The 25781-nt window shown below is 45.3% G+C and overlaps 2 protein-coding genes across 2 annotated transcripts in view; one reads left to right on the forward strand and one right to left on the reverse strand.

The window, feature by feature from the left end:
* Positions 1 to 3616, reverse strand: part of LOC311007046 (activator of 90 kDa heat shock protein ATPase homolog 1-like) — a 119864-nt gene extending 116248 nt beyond the window's left edge. The window contains exon 1 of the mRNA XM_084000128.1: positions 3603 to 3616. The gene's annotated coding sequence lies outside the window, so the exon portion shown is untranslated. The remainder of the gene's footprint in view (positions 1 to 3602) is intronic.
* Positions 3617 to 10282: 6666 nt separating this feature from the next.
* LOC311007590 (creatine kinase B-type) lies at positions 10283 to 19178 on the forward strand (the record flags this gene model as incomplete). The annotated part of the gene is made up of 7 exons (XM_084000834.1): positions 10283 to 10475; positions 11594 to 11748; positions 13024 to 13156; positions 15631 to 15802; positions 16448 to 16571; positions 17808 to 17997; positions 19000 to 19178. The coding sequence occupies 7 exons, from the start codon at positions 10283 to 10285 to the stop codon at positions 19176 to 19178; spliced, it is 1146 nt and encodes a 381-aa protein (XP_083856960.1).
* Between the last annotated feature and the right edge of the window lie 6603 nt (positions 19179 to 25781).

Below are 25781 nucleotides of genomic sequence, written 5' to 3' on the forward strand. Positions count from 1 at the left end.
TTACTACATTACATTACTACATTAGAATGTCACTACTATGTTTCATCATCTTTAACCCTCTATGTACCATGTTGCCCTCAGGCAACAAACCACTTTTTGGCCTCTCACATCTCCACAATTCATCCCATTTAATGCTGTAATACTTTAAAAAAGAGAAGAGACCTTAGAGAACCAATAACAATGCTTTAATTTATCACATGACTTTCAAGAAGCCACACTGACTGAAACCCTTTTTTGCAGACTTTTTCAAAGGAAACAGGTTTGCCATTTTGCTCCACTAAAACAGTCTGAAAACATACAGTAACTTCCTGGCCCTTTTTCATCTGGAAAAAAATATATTTACACTAATAGATTAGTAAAGTTTAATTTTTGATAGTTCCATGCAATTTATTTACTTATTAAATAATGGAAACTTGTTAAAATGCACCTGTTGCCCCAAAGCAACAACGTACCATTATAGAAAATTGCAGTGTTGCCTTGAGGCGACAGTCGACCATTATGGAATCAATATTACATTATGAGACTATGGTAGTGTGTGTTTAGGTGTAAATATAATGTTCAAAAACATATAATTCATCATAATTTAGTTTTTTATCCTTAATAAATGTGATTTTGGATGCAGTAAAGTAAACATCAGGCTATTATGATGATGATGAGGAAGATGAGGATGAGGCCAGTGAAGGTGAAAGTCTACAGAGACTGGTCGGTGTTTCTAATACAGTAGATGATGAACCGTAATGGTACAATGTTGCTACAGGAAACAAATCCCCAAAACTTCCAAAAATAAATAATTTAAAAAAAAATTTCTTTAGATTATGTTTATTTAGTCTATTTTGAGACATAAAAACACTCCAAACATTTTTCCCCACTGGCATCATAATGCAGCGTAGCATCATAGTGCAGCGTAGCATCATGATGCAGCGTAGCATCATAATGCAGCGTAGCATCATAGTGCAGCGTAGCATCATAGTGCAGCGTAGCATCATAATGCAGCGTAGCATCATAGTGCAGCGTAGCATCATAGTGCAGCGTAGCATCATAGTGCAGCGTAGCATCATAGTGCAGCGTAGCATCATAATGCAGCGTAGCATCATAGTGCAGCGTAGCATCATAGTGCAGCGTAGCATCATAATGCAGCGTAGCATCATAGTGCAGCGTAGCATCATAATGCAGCGTAGCATCATAATGCAGCGTAGCATCATAGTGCAGCGTAGCATCATAATGCAGCGTAGCATCATAGTGCAGCGTAGCATCATAGTGCAGCGTAGCATCATAATGCAGCGTAGCATCATAGTGCAGCGTAGCATCATAATGCAGCGTAGCATCATAGTGCAGCGTAGCATCATAGTGCAGCGTAGCATCATAATGCAGCGTAGCATCATAGTGCAGCGTAGCATCATAGTGCAGCGTAGCATCATAATGCAGCGTAGCATCATAGTGCAGCGTAGCATCATAATGCAGCGTAGCATCATAGTGCAGCGTAGCATCATAATGCAGCGTAGCATAGAGGGTTTATTTAGAAACAGAGTATAATACAGGTGTTGAAGCCAGTGTAACTATAGTAACAGAGAGGAGCAGCTTCTTCATCCTGCTGCTTCTCATTCATAGAGACGATGCAGCTCCATTATGTAAATATGTTCAACTATGTGTAGAATGTAAAACATGAATGAAATGAAAATATTACTACATTACTACATTAGTATATTACTACATCACATTACTACATCACATTACTACATTAATATAATACCACTAGTACTGAAGTACTACTGTAGTACTACTGTAGTACTACTACTGTGACTGTGATGACTGAGCTGTTCTCAGCAGCCAATCAGAGGCCTCCACCCCGCTGACCCCTTACAGGGAGACGGTTGCCATGGTGACGGCCACATGGCCTCAGTGGCCCAGATTACTGACCCCCCCCTCCCCCCTCCCCCCCCTGCCTCACCCTCTCTACTCCTTTGTCTCCTTCCTCCCTTCACTCTCTTCCTTCCTTCACTCTCTTCCTCCCTTCTTCCCTTCCTTCTTCCCTTCCTTCTTCCCTTCCTCCCTTCACTCTCTTCCTTCCTTCACTCTCTTCCTCCCTTCTTTCCTTCCTTCCTTCACTCTCTTCCTTCCTTCACTCTCTTCCTCCCTTCTTTCCTTCCTTCCTTCCTTCCTTCCTTCCTTCCTTCACTCTCATCCCTTGTCATCCCCTCCTCTCCTCCTCCTCCTCCTCCTCCTCCTTCTATCTCCTTCTTCTCCCCCTTCTCCTTCCTTTTGTTCTGCCCCTCCTCCCCCCTCCCCCCCGGGGGATTACGTAACATTTTCCCCAGCAGCCAATCAGACGCCTGCCCTGCCGGTGACATCACAGCCTGGAGGGAGGGGGCGGGGCCTAATCTGAATCAGTAATCTCAGTGAGTGGCAGTTTGGTGGTTTCCATGGTGACGGGGATTAATCAAGATTGTTTCCCAATGTCCCATAATGCACCTGGAGTCTGTGACATGCTGTTACATAACAGCCAATCAGAGCCTCCGATGCTGCAAGACCAGCTCACTCCATCTACCCCCCCCTCCTCTTCCTCCTCCTCCTCTTTACCTCTCCTTCCTCCTTTTTACCTCCTTCTCTCTCCTCCTCTTCCTTGTTTCCTCTTCCTCTTTACCTCCTCCTCCTCCTCCTCTTCCTCCTCTCTCCTCCTCCTCCTCTTTACCTCTTCCTCCTCCTTCTCTTCCTCCTCCTCCTTACCTCCTCCTCCTCCTCCTCCTTCTATCTCCTCCTCCTCCTCTATCTCCTCCTCTTTACCTCCTCCTCCTCCTCTCTCCTCCTCTTCCTCCTCCTCCTCCTCTTTCTCGTTTCCTCTCTCCTCTTCCTCTGTCCTCCTCTACCTCTTCCTTGTTTCTTCCTCTTCCTCGTTTCCTCTCTCCCCCTCCTCTTCCTCCTCCTCTTCCTTGTTTCCTCCTCTTTACCTCCTCCTCCTCTCTCCTCCTCTTCCTCTACCTCTTCCTCGTTTCCTCTCTCCCCCTCCTCTTCCTCCTCCTCTTTACCTCCTCCTCCTCCTCCTCCTCTTCCTCGTTTCCTCTCTCCCCCTCCTCTTCCTCCTCCTCTTTACCTCCTCCTCCTCCTCATCCTCTTCCTTGTTTCCTCCTCTTTACCTCCTCCGCCTCCTCCTCCTCTTCCTCTACCTCTTCCTTGTTTCCTCCTCCTCCTCCCTCCTCCTCCTCCTCCTCCTCCTCCTCCTCTTCCTGTGAAGAGGTTTAGTGTTTTACTGAGGAAACACACACATCCAAACTGACTGTTAATAAGCTGCAGAGAGAGAGTGTGTGTGTGTGTGTGTGTGTGTATGTGTGTGTGTGTGTGTGTGTGTGTGTGTTTGTGTGAGGGATCAGTTGTTACATAACTGTTAACAGTTAGCACACACACACACACACACACACACACACACACACACACACACACACACACACACACACACACACACACACACACACACACACACACACACACACACACATGCACACACACAGGCACAAACACACACACATTAAAGGAGCAGTCCAATAGTTTTAACTGTCAGAGGTCAGAGGTCAAAGGGTGTGTGGGCTGATGACCTCATGACCTCCAACCTGTTGTCATGGAGATGAGACCTAAACCTCTAGCTCGTCTTCCTTGTTCAACCTCGACCAAGAAGATTTATCTCCTGCATGAAGCCTTGGATGTAAACTCAAACTATTACACATACGAAGGCTGTGGCAAACTGATAGATAGATCTTTTTTGTTCTTTCTTTCTTTCTTTCTTTCTTTCTTTCTTTCTCTCCTTCTTTCTTCCTCTCTTTCTTCCTTTCTTTCACTCTCTTTCTTCCTTTCTCTCTTTCTTCTATTCTCTCTCTTTTCTTCCTTTATTTCTTTCTCTCTCTCTCTTCCTTTCTTTCTTTCTCTCCTTCTTTCTTCCTCTCTTTCTTCCTTTCTTTCACTCTCTTTCTTCCTTTCCTTCTTTTTCTTTCTTTCTGTCTTTCTTTCTTTCTCTCTCTCTCTTTCTTCCTTTCTTTCACTCTCTTTCTTTCTTTCTTCCTTTCTCTCTTTCTTCTATTCTCTCTCTTTTCTTCCTTCCTTTCTTTCTTTCTTTCTTTCTTTCTCTCTCTCTCTTCCTTTCTTTCTTTCTTTCTTTCTTTCTTTCTCTCTCTCTTTCTTCCTTTCTTTCTATCCCTCTCTATTTCTTCCTTTCTTTCACTCTCTCTCTCTTTCTTTCTTCCTTCCTTTCTCTCTCTTTATCTCTTTCTTTCTTTCCTTCTCTCTCTTTCTTTCCTTCCTTCTCCTGATTAATAAAGCAGTCATGGCGCCCGGCTGCTGGTTGCCTGGTAACGCCAACAGGCTTTGTTCAAACACACAAAACTTTATTTAACATTCAGCTCCAGACGCTGACGGAGAGTCGCCTCATTAATATTCACGTCATTAATGAGGTCAAATGAAACAGTGGTTGAGAGAGAGAGAAGCCCCGCCCCCCCAGCCGCCTCTCAGCGATGTGATTGGACGCTGCTGCAGCTGTCGGGTCTCAACATCTGGAGTCTGTGGTGCGTTCAGGGTCCTCGTGAGGCGTTCGCTGCTGCTGCTGCTGCTGCTGCTGCTGCTGCTGCTGCTGCACGTGAGCGGCTGCGCTCCGTTGACCCCCAATGGGAGAGGGGGGGGGGGAGGCTGAGCTGGGCTGTGATTGGCTGCAGGCCGGAGTAGGGTGATGATGTCGTCACCGTGGAGCGAACCACCCAAAACTGACAGCAGGGAGATGCAAGGTTTCCACGGCAACCAGGGGACCCCCCTCCCCTCCCCCCCCCCTCCCTCATGAATAAATGAAGAGGAGTCACTGAGTCGCTGCAGCTCTACAGACAGACTCTTCACTTCCTGTTGTAACTCTGAGGTCACTGCTATGACATCACCACGTCTGTTGCTGTTGTGATATTTTTGTGGGCGGAGTAGCGAGACATTACAAAAAGATCCTGCTCCAACAGATTTTTGAGAAGCTGCTTTACAACCAAGGAATCTGCCTAGAGGTCAAATTAACTGGAATAAAAAAATTCTGTCTCAATAACAAGGTGAAAGAAGTCTCTTTTCAAATCTTACATCAAATCTACCCTGCAAAGAAAACCCTTGAAAGATTTAAACTAGACATTGACTATGTGTGTGATTTCTGTGAACTTGAAGATGAAGATGAAACCATTTCGCACTTATTTTATCATTGTGCTTACAGTAAAACTTTTTGGAATGATGTTCAACACTTTGTGCAAGTGAAAACAGGAAGAATGATCAGTTTCCAGGAAAAACATGTCTTTATTTATTATGAATGAAAACCAAGACAAAGACTTTTGCTTTTTCTGTCAGTTAATGTTGAATTTGGGGAAATTTCACATCCACAAAAACAAAAAAAAACCGAACATTGTAACTACCCTTTAAACATGAACTGCACTGTTATGCTGCCACAATCAAGGACATAACAAATAAGAAAGCCGCCAAAACGTAGCTACTCTATTATGGAGACATTTTCTGTAAGTGACTTGTAAAGGCCTCTGGCTGTCTTTTGTTTTTTGTTGTGTTTTTTTGTTTGCTTTATTGTCTCTCTTTCTGTTCCCATGGATGTAGTATACTGATGTACGTATGTATGCAATTTCTGTGTCGCACAATTAAAAAAAAAAAAAAAAAAAGTTGTTGTTGTTCTTCTTCTTCTTGTCAGAGGGGGAGGGGCTGTAGACGCTGCTGCACAATAAACCAGGGCACTACTCCGCCGCACAGTTAATGACGTATTACGTTGCGTAATTAAAACGTTCCGACCGCCATCGTAGCGGCCAGTGTAGCATAGACCTATGGGTTTATAGGTACCAACATAAAAGGAGGAGTAAAGCAATATATTAAGTTGTAATATATATATTTAAGCATCAAAGATGTTCAATCAAACCCACATAGTTTGAAACAACGTTCAAAACACACACAGCCAGTGTCACAACTAAGCATAAAGTCCGCTAGCTTAATGCTAACGTATAATGTAAAACACCATAGACGGGCTAACAGAAATTAGCATCGTTATCCAGAGTCTGTGGTCAGTTTATAACGCTTGTTAGCAAATTTGCTCTGACGTTTGTTGTGGGAGTCTGTGGAAGCCGCGACCGGACAACTCTGGCAGCTGGACACATTTATTGAGGCTGCTGCACTACTGCATTTATTTGGTAGCTACACCGGTCACTACTGCATTTATTTGGTAGCTACACCGGTCACTACTGCATTTATTTGGTAGCTACACCGGTCGCTCTGGGCCGCTGTGGTAACGGCCATCAGTGGCCACAATGCATGATGGGATATCTTGCTCCGGTTAGTGACCATCGGATGTTCACACACTACATTTGGCGGTGAATTGTGGGATAGATTCAGTCACTAGATAGTGAACATTAGTGTCTGTAACGTATCTCTGTGTGTCCTCCCCTCAGTCAAACCTTCACCACCACCGTCAACATTAATAATCACTAAACATTCAGACACTAGATAGAGACTAGAACCGTTTCTCTCCCTCAGTGTTTCATGTTCAGCTGACTCTGATAAATAAATACCCCCCTCCCCCTCCCCTTTTTATTTCACCAGCAGCACGTGACATCACAGCGGGAGGAGGGGGCGTGGCCAGCCGAGCCGAGGCCCCGCCCCCTCCTCCTCCTGATCCTCAGTGATCTGAGTTTTAATCCAGCAGGAGCCAGATTACGTAACACACCGAGCTCGACCTTCACGGCTGCTACGGCAACACGGAGGGACAGGGACAAACCCCACCACCTCGGTGACGTCATCACCGCCTCGGTGACATCATCATCACTCAGTGACATCATCACTCAGTGACATCATCACTCAGTCCTGACTCCTCATCAATAGAAACGTTAACTCACTATTTAAGGAGAAACCACAAACTGCTCCACACGGTTCATGTGTTTATTGTGATGAAGGTTAGAAGATCAGGACCAGAACCAAGACCAGGACCAGGACCAGGACCAGGACCAAGACCAGGACCAGGACCAGGACCAGGACCAGGACCAGAACCAGGACCAGAACTAGGACCAGGACCAGAACTAGGACCAGAACTAGGACCAGGACCAGGACCAGGACCAGGACCAGGACCAGGACCAGAACCAGGACCAGAACTAGGACCAGGACCAGAACTAGGACCAGAACTAGGACCAGAACCAGGAGCAGGACCAGGACCAGGACCAGGACCAGGACCAGGACCAGAACCAAGACCAGGACCAGGACCAGGACCAGGACCAGAACTAGAACCAGGACCAGGACCAGAAATAGGACCAGGACCAGGACCAGGACCTGAATCAGGACCAGAACCAGGACCAGGACCAGGACCAGAAATAGGACCAGGACCAGGACCAGGACCAGATTCACAGTAGTCTGCTGCATTCACTTCCTTCACATTCACATGTGTTCTGGTCCTGGTCCTGGTCTCACCTGGTCCTGGTCCTGCAGACAGACTGTGTGAGCATGCAGAGAGCAGCTGGTTGCTCATGGTCCTGGTTCTGGTTCTGGTTCTTCTCCTGGTCCTGGTCCAGGTCCTCGTTCTGGTCCTGCAGACAGACTGTAGATATGAGCAGCTGGTTGCTCATGGTTCTGGTTCTTCTCCTGGTTCTGGTTCTTCTCCTGGTCCTGGTCCTGGTCCTGGTCCTGCAGACAGACTGCGTGAGCATGCAGAGACCAGCTGGTTGCTCATGGTTCTGGTTCTTCTCCTGGTCCTGGTCCTGGTCCTGGTCCTGCAGACAGACTGCGTGAGCATGCAGAGACCAGCTGGTTGCTCATGGTTCTGGTTCTTCTCCTGGTCCTGGTCCTGGTCCTGGTCCTGGTCCTGCAGACAGACTGCGTGCCCAGAGAGCAGCTGGTTGCTCAGCGGCACTGCGGCAGAGTCCCGGTCCAGAGTCAGCAGAGAGAGAGAGAGAGAGAGAGAGAGAGAGAGAGAGAGAGAGAGAGAGAGAGACTGAGACGTCACGTGACCTCCAGAGCCTCTGGACCAATGGGATGAATGGACTGAGAATAGGAGCCAATCAGGAGCGGGGGGCGGGTATAAAAGGCTGCGAGCCGCTTTAATCCGCAGCAGCAGCAGCAGAACCGGACCAGACCAGACCCGCTCCAGACCACAGACCACATCACAGACCAGACCAGACCAGACCCGGACCAGACCGGACCCGAGCCGAGCCGAGCCGAGCCGACAGGTAGGAGCCAATCAGAGGCCGCCGCCGCTCCGCAGCTTCTCTCAGGTTGATGCTTCATGTGTCTGCAGCGCAGTGATGGAGAGAACAAAGAGAGAAGGAGAGAGATGTTGTTGTGTTTGTGCTGCTGCCCCGACGCTTTGGCAATATTGTACATCACAGTCCTGCCAATAAAGCTTATTGAAAAAGAAATTTAGCCTAATTGAGAGACAGAGAGAGAGAGAGAGAGAGAGAGAGAGAGAAGGAGTCTGCAGACAGAACATCTCTCTCTCTCTCCTTTGTCCCCCTCGACCTTGCAGCCCGTCCTGTCTGCAGGTGTTACTGTGTGTGTGTGTGTGTGTGTGTGATGCTGCGCGGCTGTGGTGTGTGTGTGTGTGTGTGTGTGTGTGTGAGGTCGTCGGAACAAAGGGCCCTTTAATAAATCCACCTTAAAATAAATAATTAAATCCACCTTAAATCCTCCGCCGCCGCCGCTGAAGGTCTTTAATCTGCAGGATGCACGAGCCGCTGCGGCTGCTGCGTCACTGCTGCGTCACCGCTGCGTCACTGCTGCGTCACTGCGCCTCCATCACCACCGCTCAATGTCGTAGAGGTCGCACAGACCGAGCCGGTCCCGGTCCTGGTCCTGGTCCTGGTCCGGTGCAGTTAACTAACCCTGCAGCGAGCTGAAGGTGACCGCGCTGTGAAGGGTTAACCCCCCCCCCCCCCCCCCTCCCCCCGCTGCTGCGTCACCGCCGCGGCCTCCCGCAGACAGACCATAATCACCTCCTGTCCCGGTTTAGAGGGTTAGACACGCACTGAGGTCCTGGTCCTGGTCCAGATCTAGGTCCTGGTCCAGGTCCAGTCAGACCTGGTTGAGTTATTTCTGCTGAGTAATGATCGATGAGAACCACCGAGACGAGGATGATGATGATGATGATGACTCAGCATTTTTAATCCCAATCCGTCGGTGTCATGTTAACACGCTGCTGCTGCATCACACCAGCACATCTGGTCCTGGTCCTGGTCCCTGTGTTCACAGTCACACTGAGGGATGAAGGTCAAACTGATAGATAGATAGATAGATAGATAGATAGATAGATAGATAGATAGATAGAACGATAGATAGATAGAACGATAGATAGATAGATAGATAGATAGATAGATAGATAGATAGATAGATAGATAGATAGATAGAATAGAGAATACTTTATTCATCCCTAGCAGGGAAATTCAAGTTAGTCCAGTAGCTCACACAACAATGACACAAAAAAGATGAACACAAAAAACATTTTAACAAGTGTTATATAAAACGACTGCAGCAGGAACAAATGACCTCTTATATATATATAATGATAATAAAACTTTAACATAATATTAAGATGCTTTATTGTCATTGTATCATACAACGACATTTCCTTTTGAGGCATTCCCAGATATATACATCCCATAGCAGCATTTAAAATAATGTTAATAATAATAATAATAATAATAATTCATCCTAAAAACCTAAGCAATAAATACTAACAACAATAAAAACAAGAAAACATATAGCCTATAATATGTTTAATAATGATAATAATAAAACTTTAAGGTCAAACGGTTCAATAACTGAAACTTTAATGACTTCATCATTGGGTCAGTTCAATGATGATTTAGTTTGTTGTCTAAATATGATGATAATGTGTCTTGTATAAGCCCTTATAGGCCGGTGCACGACACTTCAATAAATATAAATTCAATTCATTCAATAAAACCTGAATCTGCTCCAGTTGAGCCTCTGTTCCCAGTTCATGTGTGATTCTCTTATCTGATTATTTATTTACTTAGTTTTTATTATTATTATTTTATTTATTTCTTTATTTTTCCCATTTGTAAACTTAGATTTCACAAGTTGACTATTATTCTGATATCTGGCCGTTTGTGAATCTTTTATTTCTTTACCTGACCTTGTATCATTGTATGTTTTTGTGGAAGGACCCCCTCGAAAATGAGATGATTCATCTTAAAGGGGCGATCCTGAATAAATACATTCAAATTCATATTCATTAACCCTGGTGTTGCTGGTCCCAGGTCAGCCCTCGCCAGCCGCCACCATGCCGTTTGGAAACACCCACAACAAGCTGAAGATGAACTACTCGGCTGAGCAGGAGTTCCCCGACCTGAGTCAGCACAACAACCACATGGCCAAGGTGCTGACGCCCGACATGTACAACAACCTGAGAGACAAGGAAACGCCCAGCGGCTTCACGCTGGACGACGTCATCCAGACCGGCGTCGACAACCCAGGTAAAGACCAGACCCCCAGAGACCGCTAGACCCCCAGACCCTCTGACCCCCCCAGACCCCCCTCAGACCCCCCTCAGACCCCCCCACTGCAGGTACCACAACCACAACTACACCTCCTGCAGGAGTTCCACCTTAACTCTGCAGGATTTCCACTTTAACTCTTTAGTATTTCCACTTTAACTCTGTAGTATTTCCACTTTAACTCTACAGGAGTTCCACCTTAACTCTTTAGTAGCTATTTCCACCTTAACTCTGCAGGATTTCCACCTCAACTCTTTAGTATTTCAACTATTTAGTATTTCCACCTTAACTCTGTAGGATTTCCACCTCAACTCTTTAGTATTTCAACTCTGTATTATTTCCACCTTAACTCTGTAGGATTTCCACCTTAACTCTGCAGGATTTCCACCTCAACTCTTTAGTATTTCAACTCTTTAGTATTTCCACCTTAAGTACCTTACATGGCAGCTGATAAATCCCTGGTAACAACCAGAGCAGTGAGCAGTGGCGTGTGAACCTGCAGCGCCCGGGGGCCCTAAGCTCCTCCCCCCCTCGTGTTGTTTGTCACCTTGACATCGTGCAGCTGCTCCTTGATGATCAACTCTGTAATTGGATCTCAGATCAGATCAGATCAGATCAGATGAGGTTAATTCCTCCACAGGAAGTGAAGTGAAGGACGGAGCAGCAGCAGACTGATCCTCACGTCCAACCGGGTTGATCTGGCTAAAACATGCAAACACAATCCACCGAGGGACGACAACACATAACATGTCACGGAAGATTAAAACAACCAGATGTAAAGATACAATATGATTAAAAAATTAAGGAATAAACAGCACAGAAGAGATAGATAGATAGATAGATAGATAGATAGATAGATAGATAGATAGATAGATAGAATGCCTTTATTGTCCCATAGGGACGTTCATTTCCACTCGGTCTGAAGCATCAGTATAAACATCCATCAGCAGCAGTGAGACAGTGATCAGCTCCTCAGCCAGAGAGGCAGCGGAGACAAAGGAGACAAAGGAACCTTCAGCTCTCAGTCCGACGCTCCAGACTGGAGATCTACATATCTAGACTCTGAAGTCACCGTCGGCCATCTTGTGTGTGTGCAGGTCACCCCTTCATCATGACGGTGGGCTGCGTTGCCGGGGACGAGGAGACGTACGAGGTGTTCAAAGAGCTGCTGGACCCCGTGATCGAGGACCGCCACGGAGGATACAAACCCTCAGACAAGCACAAGACCGACATCAACGCTGAAAACCTTCAGGTAGGCCTACCGCAACTACACTTCCACCTTAACTCTGAAGATACCACAACTACACTTCCACCTTGACTCTGTAGGCAACTACAACTACACTTCCACCTTAACTCTGAAGATACCGCAACTACACTTCCACCTTAACTCTGAAGATACCACAACTACACTTCCACCTTGACTCTGTAGGCAAACCCACATAGTTTGAAACAACGTTCACCGGTCACTACTTGCATTTATTTGGTAGCTACACCGGTCACTACTGCATTTATTTGGTAGCTACACCGGTCACTACTTGCATTTATTTGGTAGCTACACCGGTCACTACTTCATTTATTTGGTAGCTACACCGGTCACTACTTCATTTATTTGGTAGCTACACCGGTCACTACTGCATTTATTTGGTAGCTACACCGGTCACTACTGCATTTATTTGGTAGCTACACCGGTCACTACTTCATTTATTTGGTAGCTACACCGGTCACTACTGCATTTATTTGGTAGCTACACCGGTCACTACTGCATTTATTTGGTAGCTACACCGGTCACTACTGCATTTATTTGGTAGCTACACCGGTCACTATTTGCATTTATTTGGTAGCTACACCGGTCACTACTGCATTTATTTGGTAGCTACACCGGTCACTACTGCATTTATTTGGTAGCTACACCGGTCACTACTGCATTTATTTGGTAGCTACACCGGTCGCTCTGGGTCGCTGTGGTAACGGCGTCGATCCGTGACCGCAATGCATGATGGGATATCTTGCTCCGGTTAGTGACCATGGGATGTTCACTACATTTGGCGGTGAATTATGGGATAGATTCAGTCACTAGATAGTGAACATTAATAATCACTGAACATTCAGACACCACTACAAAATGGCGTGGTCACTATATAGTGAGTAGGGGGTGATTTCGGACACAGCCTATGTTTAGAGGGTTAGACCCCCCCCCCCCCCCCCCCCCCCCCCCAGTGTTAAACGCCTCAAGTCACCATGACAACAGTGCGGTGCCATGGCAACCTGCTGAGCATCAGGTCAGCTGACAGGTCGGTCCAGGACAAGTGTCTCTGTCCATGGTGCTGGAGGATTAATCCCACTGATCCTCTGCTGCGTGTGTGTGTCTGCGTGTGTGTGTGTGTGTGTGTGTCTGTCTGTGTGTGTGTGTCTGTCTGTGTGTGTGTGTGTGTCTGCGTGTGTGTGTGTGTGTGTGTGTGTGTCTGCGTGTGTGTGTGTGTATCTGTCTGTGTGTGTCTGCGTGTGTCTGCGTGTGTGTGTGTTGCAGGGTGGAGACGATCTGGACCCGAACTACGTCCTGAGCTCCCGGGTCCGGACAGGACGGAGTATCCGTGGTTTCTGTCTGCCGCCGCACTGCAGCCGCGGGGAACGCCGCGCCATCGAGAACCTCTCCATCGAAAGTACGCAACCTGCAGACACACACACACACACACACACAGAGAGACACACACACACAGACACACACACACGGCTGTGGTGCATTCAGGGACACGACGTCTACAGAGCCACTGAGGCAGAGGAGGAGGTTTCCCATCATGCCTCAGTGGTTGTGTAACTGTAGCTGAGCCTCGTCCTGCTGAGACTCCTAATGAGGCCGAGCTCACACACTCAGCTCAGCTCCTTCACATGCAAATGAGACTGGACCAGACTGAACCGGACCAGACCGGACTGGACCGAACTGGACCAGAGACCAGTGACTCTGCTGCCCCCTGCTGTCTGAACACACACGTGTTTTCATTCAAGATCTTTTTATTAACATTTTCTCATTATAACAAATGTGCGGTGCTGGACAACCATTACAGAGACATGAGATGGGTGTGGGTACATATCAGTCACACCATGCACAGAAGAGATGTATAAAAATACATAAAGAATAAAAAAAAGAAAAAAAGAACAATGTAGAAAATAATCCGTCCCAAGTCGCTGCCAGATTACTGGTCATAATCACTGTTCAACCAAAAGAACAGAGTGTGTGTGACAGGTCACTGTTCTCTGTTACTGCAGCTCCACACCACCGTGGCTTCATACAGGACAGACGACAGTCAGGTGGATTACAAGGGGTTTATTCTCCTGCAACACAGCAGACAACACGGCATCGGCATGGGTTAGACTCATAGCAAGATCCTCTCTCCTCTGCGCTCAGCTCAGCAAACAAAAAAATATATATTACAGTGATCGTATAGTGTCTATAAAACATACATTAAACCCCCCACATAATCCATTATATGGCTTCAAACTGAAGAACACATTCAACATTCATCATGAGGTAAATACACAGTTCAGATGTGGCAGACACTCTAAATCCAAAGCTAGTAAAGGAATGAGCCATTTAACTGAACATGTAAAGAAAAACAGTTCACACAGTTCAGGCATAGTTTTCAATAAAACCCTCTTGAAAATGACATAAAAATACAAGACAACACAGTCTCGGTCGGGACAATCAGAGTCATAGCAAGATCCTCTCTCCTCTGTGTAGTTCCCCCCCCCCCCCCCCCCCCCCCCGCTATGTCAGTAGGTGGCGCTGTTGCGACTGTTTTGCCATAATTTAATATGGACACATCTACTCCGTTACATGTGTAACAAGTGAGCAGCATAACTCAAGGGCCTTAACAGGCTCTGGGATGCTTTTAGGAAGGGACCCCACAGCTTCTGGAACTTCTTCTTTGAATGCTGAAGTGAGTGTCTAATTTTCTCCAGTTTGAGGCAGGACATGATATCTTCCAGCCATTGAGCATGAGTGGGAGGGAAAGTATCCTTGTTGCTCGTGGAGCCAGAAGGGAGGCAAAGGATAAAGTGTTTTGTTTTGCTATAGTTAACTTTTTCTCCCCCCCCCCCATGACCCTGAAAGAGTCAAAGGGATTGGTTCTAATTTGATGTTTAACACCTGAGAAAGTGTTTGACAAACCTCCCTCCAGTATTTCCCCAGGCCTGAGCACGACCAGTAATAATAATATCTAGCTGATATCCGGGTGTATGGAGGACAGATTGGCTTTTAAAATATGATCCCTGTGTACCACTTTAAACAGAGTTAAACAGTGACGTGCACAGAGGGAGGATGAATTAACCAGTTTGAGTATGGAAACCTAAGTATCCTCTGATAAAGGAAAACCCAACACACACACACACACACGTTTGAGTAGAAAACAGAGAGACTGGTCGGTTCTATGGAGACAACCGGTCCAGAAGGTCGAGTCCAGATGATGGAGGGAAACACAACAGACGTCAGATCAGATTAAACCCTCCGGTCCATCAGTTTCCATTTCTCCCAGAAAATCTGTAAAACCTAAGTAGCTACTGCATAAAGAAACTTCTCAGATATCACACATCAAAACAGTGTTTCCCTCTCATGAGGTGTTTTATCAGACGTGTCGACATCAGAGTGATGGAAACTAGGAATCAACCGATACAGGTTTTTTAGGGCCGATGCCGATGACCGATTATGGACTGCTGACTTTCTTGGGACGATTTTTGGGGCCGATACTGCTTTTGCTGCCTCAATTTACATCAAAAAATGACACAATGATAACAAGTCTCAAGTTTAAACAAACATTTATTGAACAGTAAAATTTAAGCTTAAAGCTTCAGTAAGTGATCCGGTGGTTTTGGCTAACGTCTTGTCAGCCGATGGAGTTAGCAGCCCCCGCCCTCGTCATGGATCTATTGGTCCTCGTCCCTACGTCACCACATTTTTGTTCATGTTTCAGACCAAACACTCTATAGAAGTGATTGCTGTCTGAAGATACAACTATTTAAGACTTAGATTAACACAAACATTCACCTTACTTCTGCTTTAAGCTTTGACACACTTAGCCTTCCCTGGAGTGGGAACAACAACAAACTGTCCTGTGTCCTGGTTCTGACCTGTGTCCTTTAGGTCTGGACGTCCTGGACGGAGACCTGAAGGGGAAGTACTACGCTCTGAAGAACATGACGGAGGAGGAGCAGCAGCAGCTGATCGACGACCACTTCCTGTTCGACAAGCCCGTGTCCCCGCTGCTGCTGGCGTCCGGCATGGCCCGCGACTGGCCCGACGGCCGCGGCATCTGGTCAGTCAACACAGTGGTGGACAGTAACGGAGTAAAGTTACTTGAGTACTGTACTTAAGTACATATCCAGAGGATTTGTACTTTACTGGAGTATTAGATTACTTTGGTACTTATTACTCTACTTGAATACATTTCCAAGACAAATATTAGTACTTTTACTGGAGTTAATTAGTAGGAAGGCTGAAAAGTACTGGTTACTTTCAGGTCTTTTTCTAAAATCCTATTGGACACAAGCTGTGTTTGTCAGAGAAGGAAACCCTAACCCCTAAAAGCAGCACATCAGTGCAGCTGCTTTCAAAGAGTTCATTCTCACTAACAAGAGTTAAAAGCTCCTTACATTCATTTACAAACTATTAGAGTCATTCATTGATGTGGAGAATAAGACATTTACTCTGACTTTGACTTAAAGTACCTTTAAAAGCAAGTACTTTTGTACTCTTACTGCAGTAACATGTGGACTGAGATACTTTTACTTGTAACGGAGTAAATGTTGACCAGTAGTATTTGTACTCTTACTCAAGTACTGGGGTGGAGTACTCTGTCCATCTCTGAGTGAACGCAACACGCACTCCGACCCACCAGCACACGACCAAACATGAAAACATGAAACATCTGGATTAACCCCTGGCTGCTGTTCTCCTGCAGGCACAACGACAACAAGACCTTCCTGGTCTGGGTCAACGAGGAGGACCACCTGCGTGTCATCAGCATGCAGAAGGGGGGCAACATGAAGGAGGTCTTCAACCGCTTCTGCACCGGACTCACCAAGGTCAGCCTAACCCGAACCTGATCTACATCTGCAGCACATCTGCATCATCTCCTCCCCCTCATGTGGACTAAGGGCTGGGAGAAGTTTCAGAGTCCTCCGTGGCTTCTCTGAGTTACAGGGGGTCTCGGCGTAGCAGTGCATGTCCATATGACGGTTGCAAATGGATACCAACTGTCTTCGTAACAAAAAGACACACCAAAAAACATCCAGATACCTCCATGCTGCTCGTATGTAATGTAGTAAGAACAAAAACACGCACATCCCAAAAACGTGAGACTAGATGCAGGTCCACAAAAGGAGATACAGGTAGAGAAAGAAGAAGACCAGACAGACCAGACATGTCTGATGAAGATGAGATGCCCGAAACGTTACCACTTGGTGTGTGACAATAAATTGTCACGGGAGCAAAAACTAGTGTGCGGTCTTCTTCTTTCTCTACTCGTCTGTAATGTCCCTCTTGTATTGAAGCCCTGAAATGAGAAATTTTTCTGAAAAAAATTAAATAGCGCAAATCGTGCGATTTGCATTGACGTCCAAATCTCACAAGATTTGGACGAACCAGGAAGAGGAGCTTCCACTACAAACAAGCTTGAAATATAGACTTATTTAATTTTTTTAGGGACAATTTCTCATGTCGGGGCTTCAATACCAGAGGGACATTACAGACGAGCAGCATGGAGGTATCTGGATGTTTTTTGTTGTGTCTTTTTGGACGAAGAAAAGTGAGCTCTGTTCTCAACCATCATATGGACATGCAGTGCTGCACGGAGCCCCGCTGTAACTCAGAGAAGCCACGGAGGACTCTGAAACTTCTCCCAGCCCTTAGTCCACATGAGGGGGAGGCACGGTGGCACAGTGGTTAGCACTGTTGCCTCACAGCAAGAAGGTCCTGGGTTCGAATCCCCGGCCGCCCAGGTCCTTTCTGTGTGGAGTTTGCATGTTCTCCCCGTGTCTGCGTGGGTTTCCTCCGGGTGCTCCGGTTTCCCCCACCACTAAAAACATGCCAGCTAGCCTGATCCTCCAGTCAGCACCCCTGACCAAAGGCACTGGCTCATAATCTGGAGTTGGTCCCCGGGCGCTGCACCGTGGCTGCCCACTGCTCCTCAGGGTTAAATGCAGAGAAAGAATTTCACTGTACTAGCTGTATATGTGACCAATAAAGTAGCCTACCTTTATAATGAGTGACATTTGAATTTTGGGTGAACTATCCCTTTAACTCACCTGTCTCCATCCCAGATCGAGGGCTTGTTCAAGGAGCGAAGTCATGAGTTCATGTGGAACGAGCACCTGGGCTACGTCCTCACCTGTCCCTCCAACCTGGGCACGGGGCTGAGAGCCGGCGTCCACGTCAAACTGCCCAACGTCAGCAAACACGAGAAGTTTGGAGAAATCCTCAAGAGGCTGAGGCTGCAGAAGAGAGGAACAGGTAAACACACGGACAGAGAGATGGAGAGAGGGACAGAGGGACAGAGAGACAGACAGAGAGAGAGGTAGACAGGTAAACACACGGACAGAGAGATGGAGAGATGGACAGATGGACAGAGAGACAGAGAAACAGACAGGTAGACAGAGAGACAATCCACCGATGGACGACAACAGATAACATGTCACGGAAGATTAAAACAACCAGATGTAAAGATCAGATATGATTAAAAATGAATAAATAAACAGCACAGAAGAGATAGATAGAGAAAGAAAGAAAGGTAAAAGACAGATAGGGTTAGATAGAAAGAAAGAAAGAAGTAAAAAGACAAAGAAACGGGGTAGATGGAAAGAAATAAAGAAAGAGAGAAAGACAGAGAGAGGGGGATGGACAGATAGAAAGAGATAGATGGATGGATAGATAGATAGATAGATAGACAGGGGGGGAGAAAGAAAGAAAGAAAGAAAGAAAGAAAGAAAGAAAGGTAAAAGACAGATAGGGTTAGATAGATCGAAAGAAAGAACGGGGTAGATAGAAAGAAATAAAGAAAGACAGAGAGAGGGGGATGGACAGATAGAAAGAGATAGATAGATAGATAGATAGATAGATAGATGGATAGATAGATAGATAGATAGAGACAGACAGTGGAGTTTAATAAGGGACAGTGTGCAATTACATTAATCATTTAAAGGAAAAAATGAAAAGATTTTTTTTTTTTTTTTTTTTTCAAAGCTTTATTTCAAGTTGTAACAATAACAACAACATTTCAGCTTTTCCAGCTCACATTCGCTACAACATCAACAATACATTTACAATTATGACAGCATAACAATTTACGTTAAGTGAAATAGATTAAAATAAAATCAAAAAATAAAAGACAGTTAAATTAACAATAAAGGAAAACAATGACAGAAAAAAATGAAAAGATGGTTGCACCAGATTTAGTTATGGTGACATCACTTCCTGTGTGTCCGTGGTGACATCACTTCCTGTGTGTGTGTGTAGGCGGCGTGGACACGGCGGCCGTCGGCGGCGTGTTCGACATCTCCAACGCCGACCGCCTGGGCTTCTCCGAGGTGGAGCTGGTGCAGATGGTGGTGGACGGCGTCAACCTGCTGGTCGCCATGGAGAAGCGCCTGGAGGGGGGCGACAGCATCGACGACCTCATGCCCGAGCAGAAGTGAACTGTGACCTCTGACCTCTGACCCCTGACCCCCCCTCACCCCCTCACCCCCTCACCCCCCGCCCCCCCTCACACACCTCACTGTAACCAATCAGAAGCCGTCCCGACGCAGCGGGACGTCTAGAGCCGCTCGGTCTCTGTTAGACTCCAGTCTTCCAACATGTGAAGGATTTTCTATTTCCTGTCTGCACCTGTTGGACCCATCTAACACCTGAAGTATCTAATAAAGTCTCTGTGGCCCCGACTAAACGCTGCTGCTCTCGCCTGTCCTCATTCACCACACACATGTGAAATGTTTATTCATGCCCACGTAACAAAGAAGTACAAGGGTTCTTACACAAAGGGACATAAACTCTGCCAGTGCAGTTGACAGTGGAAGACGGTCAGTCACAAAGCACCTGGGCAGCTGAACACAGTTACACACAAACTGACCTCAGATCAGATAGAAAACAGACATTCAAGGAAACAAAAAACAGCGTCTCTCTTTTTTCATTCATGCACCAGATTTAGCTCTAAAGCTCATTTCCATTAGCCTCGTAAACCAGCCTCTCGTGGAAATGCATTTAATTTAATTTCATGTCTCAGAGAGTCTGGCCTCATCCCCCCTCTAAGCGTCTGGGGGGGGCGGGAGCTGGGCGAGTAGTAGCAAAGACGGTTTAATATCTTTGGTAGTAGCGTTGACAGACAACCCCATTCAGCCAATCAGCAAGTTGCTGTAGTGACGGGGCTTTGCACCAGCCGGTCCCTGATTGGCCAACGTGCTGTGTCAATCACAGCGGCGACGCTGATTGGCTCTTAGGCCTTCTGAGGGTTTCAGGCCAAACGCTACAACGGGGATGAGGCCAGACTCTCCCTCAGAATGAAATGAAATGCATTTAGAGAGGCTGGTTTACGAGGCTACGTTTCCATCTGCAGCAGTTCACACTACAACAACATGAGACAAGGACCAGAACAACATGGTACAAATACCATTTATCACAGTATGTTGACATTTGTTTATTTGGATAAGGCAAGGTAGTTTTATTTGTATAGCTCGTTTCTACCACCAGTTTGTCTCAAAGGGCTTTACATCCCATCATAACAACATCCTCTGTCCTTAGACCCTCACATCCACTGAGGAAAAACTCCATGGAAAACCCTTTTAACAGGGAAAACCAGGAGAAAGCTCAGGGTGAGCAACAGAGGAGGGATCATCACCCAGGACGGAGATGTTGTTACAGACAAGAAATCAGTTTACAGTTTATGACACAGAATGCACACACACACACACACACACACACACACACACACACACACACACACACACACACACACACACACACACACACACACACACTGGTTCTGGTCTCACTCTCTGGACTCTGTGTTTTTTCATTCATGTATTAGTTTATTTGTAGCAGTTCACACTAAAACAACATGAGACAAGGATGAGAACAACATGGTACAAATACCATATCACAATATGTTGACATGTGTTTATTTGGATAAACCTCTTGAGATATATCACACAGTAGCTTCAGTCAGAAGGAGTAGTAGTAACATTAAAATGCATTTAATCGACTAAGGTGTCGTATAGCGCTGTTAAGATTCATTAAAGTGCATCTGTTATAAAGTGCTGGTTTTAAAGTGCATGGAGTAATATAAAGTGTGTACTATTGTTAATATTCTAAAATAAGAGAAGTATAGTGTTCACAGAGCTGGTTCAGTATGATCAGTCAGACGTGTTTTCAGCTGGTTTTTAGAAGCTGCATGTTATATTTTCCTTTATTGCCAACAGTAGCGTCTTCCATGTTGATCAACCACAGGCTGATAAAACCTTGTGTGTAAATGCTGTTCAGCCCCCTGGTGGCTGCTCTGGGTATTGTCACCACGCTGTCAACAGAGTCTGGGTCTGAGACAGAGACCAATGAAACCAGCTGTGGGACTGGCGCCCCCTGCTGGTGACATCATCGATGACGTCACCTCATCACATGATGTGATGTGCAACAACAGAGAGAGAGAGTAACACAGAGTTAGACTTCCTTCCAAATGTATACAAATATAAACATGTTAGAGAAGGAAGAAACATACACTAGTCACAGAAAGTTAGGGATGTTTGGGTTCTGGATTAAATTTCAGAATACACCTTTAATGCACTATAACTTTTAGCTATAGCTACCACTACCACTGTTGTTAGATAAAGAAATGACCATTGCGTCCTTCTACTTAAAAGGCCTCATGATATAATTAATATCACTGTAGCAGGAACTGTTTAAAGGGACATTCTGGTCAAATATCCATAACTTTTTGTGAGTAGTGTATTTCCCAAATCTTTAATAAATAACAAAAGGTTATTTTAACTATCAGATGAGGAAAAGCTGCCCATCCTACTAGAGGAGGAGTCAAAGAGTAATAACTGAGCAGCAGTCTGTGTTTCTACTTGTTTTAACTGGAGCCTGTTGCTTTACTACAGTTTTAATTTACACTAACTGATCGATTTATTGTAATTAATTACTTATTGACTGAGATTGATTGATTGTTGCTGTGATTGAGTCAATTACAATTATTCAGTTACAGTATTAACAATAGTATCGATTATAATTAATTTATTGTAAATATTGTTTTTCTTAAAGGGATAGTTCAACATTTAGTCAAATTGGCCCATCACCATAATCCCTATAGTCATAGCAGTAGGTTCGTTACCTTTAATTGTCGGTGCAAGCTGTTTTTAGAACGGCGGAGCAGAGCCGTGAGCTGCTCAGAGCTACGCTACGGAGGCTCATGGGATTTCTTGGTTTCTCTCTTCAAACTCATCAAATACACAATCCAACAACTCCACAACGCTCTGGTGGACAAGTTGTGAGCTGCACATTCACCACACTATGAGATAATAACACAACGTTACCACACAGAGTTGTTTTAGAGGGAAATTCATGCAAAACCACTGATGCACGTTGCCTTCAGGGACAGTTTTTCATCAACAGTCTCTGTATTTACCTCTACAACAACTCTGTCTGAAAAACTAAAGAGATGATGTCATAGTTGTCAGCTGGTGATATTTGCTCTTCAACTGTTTAAGATGTTTGTAGAAGCTTCCAGCAGCTGAATCACATCATTAGAAATGTTTCCTCTGAACCTGTTTGACTAAAGTAAAACTGTCTCAGCTTGAAAAAGAACCTGTAAACATTAAAGTCACAGCTCAACTTTACTCCTGAAGTCAATTTAAAGAAGTTCAACACAACATGAATTCATATCATAAGTTTATTTTGTGTTCAAAAGTGTAAACAGGAATTCAGTCCATCAAAGCAAAGAAAAGAAAAAGCTACAGAGCTTCATATTGTTTTATCATCAGTGCAGGTGTGCAGGAGGCCACGCCCACCTCCAGGTAAAGGTCAAGAACTCTAACAAAGTCCAACCAGCTCAGAGAAGCACAGGAACACAAACAACCAACAATTAACAATTAACAATTTGAACAACCAATTGTTCACACTACTCTGAAAAGCATGTGTGTGTCTGTCTGTGGGGTGAAGCTGTGGAACAAGTTACCTGATGAGATAAAAAAAAGTCAAAATGTGGTGCAATCATTTTGGAAAGATACAGTCTTGAAGGTGGGGAATGATTTATGGGACAAATGTTAAATGTCTAGTTTTGCTTGGTATTTGCTGAGTATGTACATGTAGGTGTGTGTATATGTGTGTAGATGTATGTATGCTTGTTTGTTTATGTAAAGGTACTGTATATACATATATTTACATGTACGGTGTAAAGGTTAGGGCATCTATGAGCTAGTAGCTTCAGCCCTGACCCTTTCCATCAGCCATGCAGCCCTGCTCTTAGAGGGATGTGTTACTGTGGTTTTTCTTGTGGTTTTATTATTTTTATTTGATGTGCTGATGATCGAAATAAACTCAAACTCAAAACTCAAAACACAAACACTGCATCGTACATGTGGTTGTCTACAGTGTGTTTTCAAGAAGCAAATCTTCTGTTTCTGAGCTGCTACACAACCATGTTTAGTTTTGACCTGACGTCTGAAGAAGAAGAAGAGACAGAGGCATAAAAATATCATGTATGTACAGTTTACACAACACAACGCAACACAACACAAGTGTTTCCAGGGGACACAGAAAAGTGAAGGACACGACTCGGACAAGTGTCAACCAGGTCCGTCCCTCTGTCGTGTCCCCTGGAAACACTTCCTGTCTGTCTTTTAGAGCCAGCTCACAACAACCATAGATATATATACTGACTAGATGCTGCGTTCCTAGGCAACTCTATTGAGTGGAATACGTCAACGTGGCGGCCATCTTGGTCAGGGGGAAGCCGTGTCTACTTCCTGCATTAGAGGTCTATCAACCATTAACATCACCACAACTCACTGAATATTCAACCCATTTTCAAGCCGTTTGGTTTATTATAAATATCAGACATATATCTATGATACAACAACAAAAACTTTTTTAAAATAATTTTTAAAAAATGTATTAAACATACACTTACATACTCAGACACACACCCACATGCATAAATACACTGAAATTTGTTCTATAAGGGTCTGACTGGTCTGACTGCTGGTCTATGGTCAGAAACCCCTTATCAAGATGGCGGCGCTATTGACGTACGCTGAGAAGCAGAAGGCGGCATCTAGTCAATATATACAGTATCTATGCACAACAACAAGGAACTTTAGAACCAGCTCAGGTCCAGACCTTCTCTTCACAACAGTCCCACCAACAGTGAGGACACATGGAGACAGAGCTGGAGACAAACGTCCACTGAAGAGACAGAAACCTGGAGCTTCCTGTTGAGGTGTGTGCTACTTGCAGTGTGTGTGTTTGTGTGTTGGTGTTGTGTTGTGTTCACAGTCACTCAGTCGTCCCACGTGTTGGAATCATCTCTGGACTCTGATGTTGTGTCCTCGTGTGAAACATGATGGTGACGCGCTGTCCAACATCAGAGGACGAAGACTCTCCAACGTTTTCATAGAACACAGCACCCTCACCTTCCTCTTCATCAGCACCACCATCATCATCACGCACCTGAGGAAACAACAAAGGTCAAAGGTCAAAGGTCAAAGGTTGTGGTGACCTCACAAAACATGTTTTAGTTTGAACTCAAGACTTCACACAACAACGATGAACAGATTCACACAGATGGTTCAAATGGATGAACAGGAAGAAGCTGGAACTAGTCTGAGTGGAAGTTCATCCATCCATCCATCCATCCATCCATCCATCCATCCATCCATCCATCCATCCATCCATCCATCCATCCATCCATCCTTCCATCCATCCATCCATCCATCCATCCATCCATCCATCCATCCATCCATCCATCCGTCATCCGTCAACCATCCATCCATCAACCATCCATCCATCCATCCATCCATCCATCCATCCATCCATCCATCCATCCATCCATCCATCCATCCATCCATCATCCATCCATCCATCCATCCATCCATCAAACTGATAAACTGAGGTTCTGTTCTGTAGAGTTGTGTTTTCATAAAGAGCTGATGAGTGTTTGAACTCACTGTGTTTCCTTCTGTCTGCGTTTGGTTTCCTGAAAAGACACAAAGAGAAAAGAGTGGACTTCAGCTTCAAGAGGAAAACTCCAGCTTCATGGAAACAGCTTGGTCAGTGAGAGTCCTCACCTTTACGTCTCGTCCAGATGTTGACCGTCAGCACAGATGTTGTGAGAGCTGCTAAACCTGCAGCTACAACGATGAGACGCAGCCACCACCAGCCTGGAGACAAACAGAGAGGGATGGGGGGGTGGGGGGGGGGGGGGGTGAGAGAGACCTTTGACCTTGCATAAAATCATCAGCCAACATACAGAGCAACAGCAACACCTGGAGCAGACATTCTGTGTTTCAATTCTGTGGAATAAGAAACTGGACTCAGTGGTGATGTCATTAGGCTCGGTGTGGACTGGTGTATTGACACACACTTGACACAGTTTGATAAGGAATTTGTCATTTTAAATGTCTATACCCCATATGAATGCCAGAATAATGAAGAAGACTATATTGTATTGTCTAAAGTTGTTGAACAAATTCTTCTGGAAAGAGTCAATACAGTAATTATTTCTGCAGAAAATTAATTTGGCTTCAAACCTAAGCACAGTACAGATATATGTTTTAATAGGATTATTGAGTAACTACTAAAGAAGAAGTCACTTCATGTTCACGATGATTATCTCAAACCAACAATATGACTCTGCATCTGTGACACAAGACGAGTCTGACCACATGAAAAGAAGAAGAGGAAGAGGAAGGACTGTGGCTCAGAGGAGTGTGTAGGAGTTGGCAGTGGTGCGTTGGAGATGAACTGCGCCTCGTTTGGACGGTTGGTGAGAGCAGGCGGCAGCAGCAGCAGCAGCAGCAGCAGCAGCAGCAGCAGCAGCAGCAGCAGCAGCAGCAGCAGCAGCAGCAGCAGCAGCAGCAGCAGCAGCAGTGGGCGGTGACAGAAAGCTGCAGTCAAGTCTGACAGTTTCCAGCCGCCGTCAATACAAACAGGAAGTCACAGAAGTATATATTTCTTATGCTGTACTGCAATTGTCCAATAAATAACCAATATATTTCTCAGAACAGAAGTTTGATTTTTTAGCAGTACAACATGAG

Source organism: Trachurus trachurus, assembly GCF_905171665.1.
Source record: "Trachurus trachurus genome assembly, chromosome: 24".
Classification (NCBI taxonomy): Eukaryota; Metazoa; Chordata; class Actinopteri; order Carangiformes; family Carangidae; genus Trachurus; species Trachurus trachurus.